We start from the raw sequence: 5,163 nt of genomic DNA, 5'->3' as shown, positions 1-5,163 counted from the left end.
TTGAATTCATTATATACAAGAAAAGAAAAAATAACAAGTAAAAATACTTTACTTTTATAGAGAACCATAAAATGTTACATTTCCAAATTTTCGTAGTCCTTACTTCTTTTAACGACATGTTCGATCAAATAGCTTAAAAATATGTCATCAAACGTTTGTAGAGCTGTTTGAAAACTATGGTTCATAATTAAATAAATTTTTCGACGAAGAAACTTTCTTTCCCACTAATAGAAAACGTCCAAATTTGTTAATTACTCTCCTTATGTGATTTAAATTAGATAACGGTGTAGTAATCAAAAAACGACTATCATCATGAGCGGCCGAACCAAAGTTGAAGTCTTCTTCGTCGTCACTCACTCGTCAATTAATTTAATTTAATTAATTGTATTTTTTTCAATTAAATTAAGAGTAGTGTGAAGTGGTCTTTAATGGCTAAAGTAAAAAAGGGGTCAGCAACGGGAGCCAAAGAAAGATCTTAAGATTCACAGCTCACTTATTCCGATTCAAGTCAACGCTCCCCTTCCTTTCCTCTCTCCAAAAAATCACAACTTTTTAGATCTCTCGCTTCAATCTTTAATCTCGATCTTGATTGCCCGCCAAGTGTTTGATCTTTTGTGTTCTGGGTTTTTGATAGTCTCAACCTTTAGTGATGGCGCATCATCCAATTTACACCGAGACTCTCTCAGTGGGAGGAGGATTAAGCCACGGTTTCGGCCAGCGGATCTTTACGCGTAGAGCTGCTGCACGGTAACTTTGACATTTGGGTTTAAAGAAGCTCCCAACATGGACGGTTTCCACAACCGTCTCGGTGGGATGTTGTCCGGTTTAACCAGGAGGAACAGTTCTAAAGATGACAAGCCCTCCAAGATCACGAGCGACCCGACCCTTACGTGACCGTCTCCTTCGATGTCCCCGTGGCTCATAGCGCTGCCGAAGTTCACTTCGTGGTTAAAGACAGCGACATTATTGGATCACAGATCATGGGAGCTGTCGGAATCCCAACGGAACAGTTGTGTTCAGGGATTGGAATCCCAACGGAACACTTGTTTGCGTCTGTTTGTATTCATTTTGTAAACACACACACACACACATTATAAAGGTGCAGCAAAAATGGCAAAAACTTTTTCTGTTTTCTTATTACTGTTTACAACCAAAGAAGATGCAGTTCATGAATGGGGTCATCAATCTGTAACGACCGTAACAAAAGAAGTCTATACTGCTAACTATTTACATGTAAAATCTCTGTCAATTATCTTTTCCTATTCTATACAATTTTCCACAGTTATTTTTGTAGTTCTGTTGCTGAACTTGAAGCTGAGTTTGTGGTGAAGAAACAATAACACCAAACACAGCATATCACCTCCTTCCTTCTTCTAATGCATCTCTTCTCCTCTTCAACCCCACACTGGATGCGAACCTGTTGTTCTTGCTTCAATCGTTTGAGCTTGGATTTTTTCAATCTCCATCTCCCCTCCTCTTCCACCAACATTACTCTCTTCATCCCCATCCAATACCAACTTCTCAAACCTACACTGTTTTGTTGCAAAACACACAGTCTCAGCCACATCATTAAAAAAAAGGAAGAGGAAGGAAGGAAGGAAGGAAAGTTTTACATTTTCACATTCCCATAAGGGTAGGTGAGACGGCTGATACATTCGCAACTCTGTTTGAGACACGTACAGCTGATGGTTGTTATCCACCACACGAGGGGCCTTTCCTTTCTTAGTTGCTTTCCACGGCTCCTCAGCACTCTGCTTTATAACAACCTCCGGAAACACGTTACTTCCAGAACCCGAAGTTGATCCACCTCCTCCATATACGTCACTCTGCTGATCTTGCATCTCTCTTCTAGATCGGTTCTGGACCATGTACCACCTTCGTATCCTCACAACCGGTCCTTCAGTCTCTGCACCAGACTCGGAATCAATCCCCGTCATCACCAAAGCCTCACCACCATCCCCAGCCTTCAACGCGTACTGTGTCATACATCCAGAAGGAGCAAAAACCAGTAGATTCCTCGTTACGCTATTATCAGAAGCAGTAGAACCATAGTGGCTGTTCTTATTCTGCTGTTCAACGCAGTAACTGAATGTTGATGTGGTTGAACCCTGAAGAGAGCCTCCTCCTCCTCCTCCAACCATTCCAGCCGCCGCAGCTGCAGCACCGCTCACTGTCCCCATCCATCCGCTGATGTCTCGGCTTCTTATCCTAATAACAGGTGACAGAGTGAGAGGAAGATGCTCTTCTCTCTCGGGATTAATCTCAAACACATGACTTGTCCCTCTTGAAGAGCTAACCACTATCAAACTGCTATCATTGCTGAAACTCATGTCTTGTATCACCTGCCACAAAAAAACAAAAATCTCAGTGTTAAATAAGAAACGTACTACTTTTTTAAATACAGGAAAAGTGAAGAGCTCTCTGCTCACCGCATAAGTATAGCCACGATGGAGCCTGAACAGATGCATAAAACACTCTTTGGGCGGCGCATCACTAGTGTTAGAGATTCTCGGCATTATCTTGAACACGTTAATGTTGTGGCCCTGAGTCGAAGCAGACACCAAAAGCATCCCACTCGGATCAAAGCTCAAAGCTGAAATCGGATTCTTGTGTGCCTTAAACTGACATATCACGCTTTTGTTTATAACATCACTGATTATAACCATTCCTATGCTCTCAGCGTCTTGCGCTTTGTCAGTAGCAGCAACTCCAATGCCCTTAAAACCAGGAAGATACGGATTGGGCAGACCCTCTGCGCAGAAGTTAGACAATGACTTGTACCCTTTGCCTCCAAGCCTCGCAATCCCAGTTACAATATGTTTGCTCGATTCTATTGCAAACTGTGCAACACCGGGTGATGACGACAGTGGGAGAAGTTCTGAAGTGAAAATTGTGGAGCTAGACTCATCAATACGACTTCCGCTATACGCGATCCATCGTGGACCAACGGCAAGAGGACCATATCCAACGCCCAATGAGCCATACGCGATGGAGTTAGTGTCGATATTGTATTCCTCCACCAACGTCTTAGCATCAAAGCAATGAATCTGCAAAAGTCACTTGTTAGTTTCAGAAGAGATACAAAATCAAACACAATATGACAAAACTCGAACCTGATCTGATTGTAGCACAGCAACGATCCGAGAACTGCACCTGATGGTGTAGATGACAGACTCGAACTTCAACTTATGCACGTAAGAGTTTGACTTTAAGGAGTAGACATTCACATGTGTAGGCACTACGGTCTCACTTTCAGAGTTGTCAGAAGCGCTCTCTATATCTAAAATTTCGACCCAAGAGCTGTCACCACACACAGCCAAAAGCGGACGGCTCTCAGCAAACACATCGTCTATCTCCTCGGAGACTAGCGGGTAAGGTAGCATCTGCATAAAGGCTGCGTGTCCATCGTGAGCAGAGACAATGACATGGACGTTCCCAGTGTCTTCAACATCCCAGATTTGGAAACCAGAGCGAAACGCAAGTAGAAGAACTCTCCGAGTATCGCCATCCTCTTTCTCTAGCTTATCAAACCCCGCCCATAGTACCTAAGGCATCAACAGAGCAACACAAAGGCTAAAGGTCCAATCTTTTAAAACCTATCAACCCTAACCCTAATGAATCTTGCACCCAAAGCAAGTTTTTTTTCAACCTTTAGCATAAGAAAAAACATCAAACTTTTTCTCAACAGAGCAACACAAAGGCTAAAGGTTCAATCTTTAAAACCTATCAACCCTAACCCTAATGATTCTTGCACCTAAAGCAAGTTATCGTGACCCATTATATCAAAGTTGTCAACTTTTTTTTTAACCTTGTCGTGAAGAGAGTCGGCGTCTCGATTAACAACGGAAGAAGCGGCGGATGCGGCGGAGCGAGCGACGGTGGAAGCGCCGGAGGAAATCGCACGAAGGCAGTCAGAGACGGCTTGAAAGGAGGTCCGAGCTGATCGCGAGACAGCTCCGTCGGAGGAAGTCTCCGGCTTCTGAGAATCGTCGTCGTTGTTACTCATACTTGTACGCCTGAGAATTTTCCAAGAAAATCTTTCATGGTGGAATCTCACAAGAAACGAATAAATGGAATCTCAAATTAGAAACAGAAAATCGTAATTTGCTTCTTCGAGTTGTCACGAAGCAAGAAACCACCGAAACACAATCAAAGCCAAAAAAAAGATTGAAAATTTGCGAAACCCAGAAGAAAGAATCAGCGATCAAACTGATAAATGCTTAAGTTGAATGGCGCTAAAGAAGAAGATGAAAGAATAGACGAACAAATGAAGCAGCAATTGAGAAAGGAATATGAAAAATTGGAAGACGCAGGAAGAAGAAGAAGAGCGAGTCCCGAAGCAGGAACCTGATTACGACTTTGGAAACGATTAGGAGGAGGAAGAAAAGGTGAAAGATTTGAAGGATAATAGAGAGAGCGAAGAAGAAGAGACGAAAGCTGTTTCAAAACTTATTTCTTCCTTTCTTATTTATATCTGATTTTTTTTTAAATGCCAAAAAGCGGATTAAGATTTCTTTTACGTATAGTCTTTTACTAAAAAGATAAAGTATCTGACACGTCTCTCTTTCCCTATTTTTGTTTAAATAAAATTCAGTTTTTAGTTGTGAAATGTCTAAAAGCTTTAAACGCTTTGTGATAATTCTAAAGCCTTAAATGTCATTGGATTGTTATTTAGTTTTAGTTTCTATCTATAACTATGAAGTTTACCAATCATGATTTATGTACTTTTTAAAGCTAGAACCAAAAAAAAACTAACGAAAAAGCTATATGAACTTTCTTTTCTAAAGTAAAAAGATATAGACGTATGAATCTTTTTCCTTTTTATTCTGTTTCTCGTTAAATTTTTATAACTACACTAGATTTTTTACCGCGAATCTGCTTTAATAATTTAATTTAATTTTGCAATATTTTTTAAGAAAAAAATGAATTTCGTAAAAAATATTTTTATTAATATTATTAAAATATTATTTGATTTCCTATTTACAATGTTTTTATAAATTTGTTATTTTTGAACTTAGCTATTTATTTGTTTGTATTATAAAAGTAAAATTACTGTTACTAAAGTATTTATAGTTTCTTATAAGTACATAATTTTAATATCACATAGATTTCTTATTACATATACACTACTATACTATGCTATACACTACTATGAATACTTTA

At 39.8% G+C, this 5,163-nt stretch overlaps 1 protein-coding gene across 2 annotated transcripts; it reads right to left on the bottom strand.

The window, feature by feature from the left end:
• Positions 1 to 1,065: 1,065 nt before the first annotated feature.
• Positions 1,066 to 4,443, bottom strand: LOC106322673 (autophagy-related protein 18f-like). 2 transcript variants are annotated; one of them, XM_013760774.1, is made up of 6 exons: positions 4,348 to 4,443; positions 3,809 to 4,016; positions 3,114 to 3,545; positions 2,430 to 3,047; positions 1,614 to 2,342; positions 1,066 to 1,532 (listed from the first exon to the last, which is right to left on the bottom strand). In XM_013760774.1, exons 2-6 carry the CDS (start codon positions 4,004 to 4,006, stop codon positions 1,395 to 1,397), a joined length of 2,115 nt encoding a protein of 704 aa, XP_013616228.1. In that variant the 5' UTR covers positions 4,007 to 4,016; positions 4,348 to 4,443; the 3' UTR covers positions 1,066 to 1,394. The 2 variants fall into 2 exon arrangements, with proteins under 2 accessions (XP_013616228.1, XP_013616227.1); XM_013760773.1 differs by having other exon boundaries at positions 3,809 to 4,443.
• Between the last annotated feature and the right edge of the window lie 720 nt (positions 4,444 to 5,163).

The sequence above is a fragment of the Brassica oleracea genome, chromosome C2 (assembly GCF_000695525.1).
Source record: "Brassica oleracea var. oleracea cultivar TO1000 chromosome C2, BOL, whole genome shotgun sequence".
Classification (NCBI taxonomy): Eukaryota; Viridiplantae; Streptophyta; class Magnoliopsida; order Brassicales; family Brassicaceae; genus Brassica; species Brassica oleracea.
This window is presented reverse-complemented; position numbering and strand designations above follow the sequence as displayed.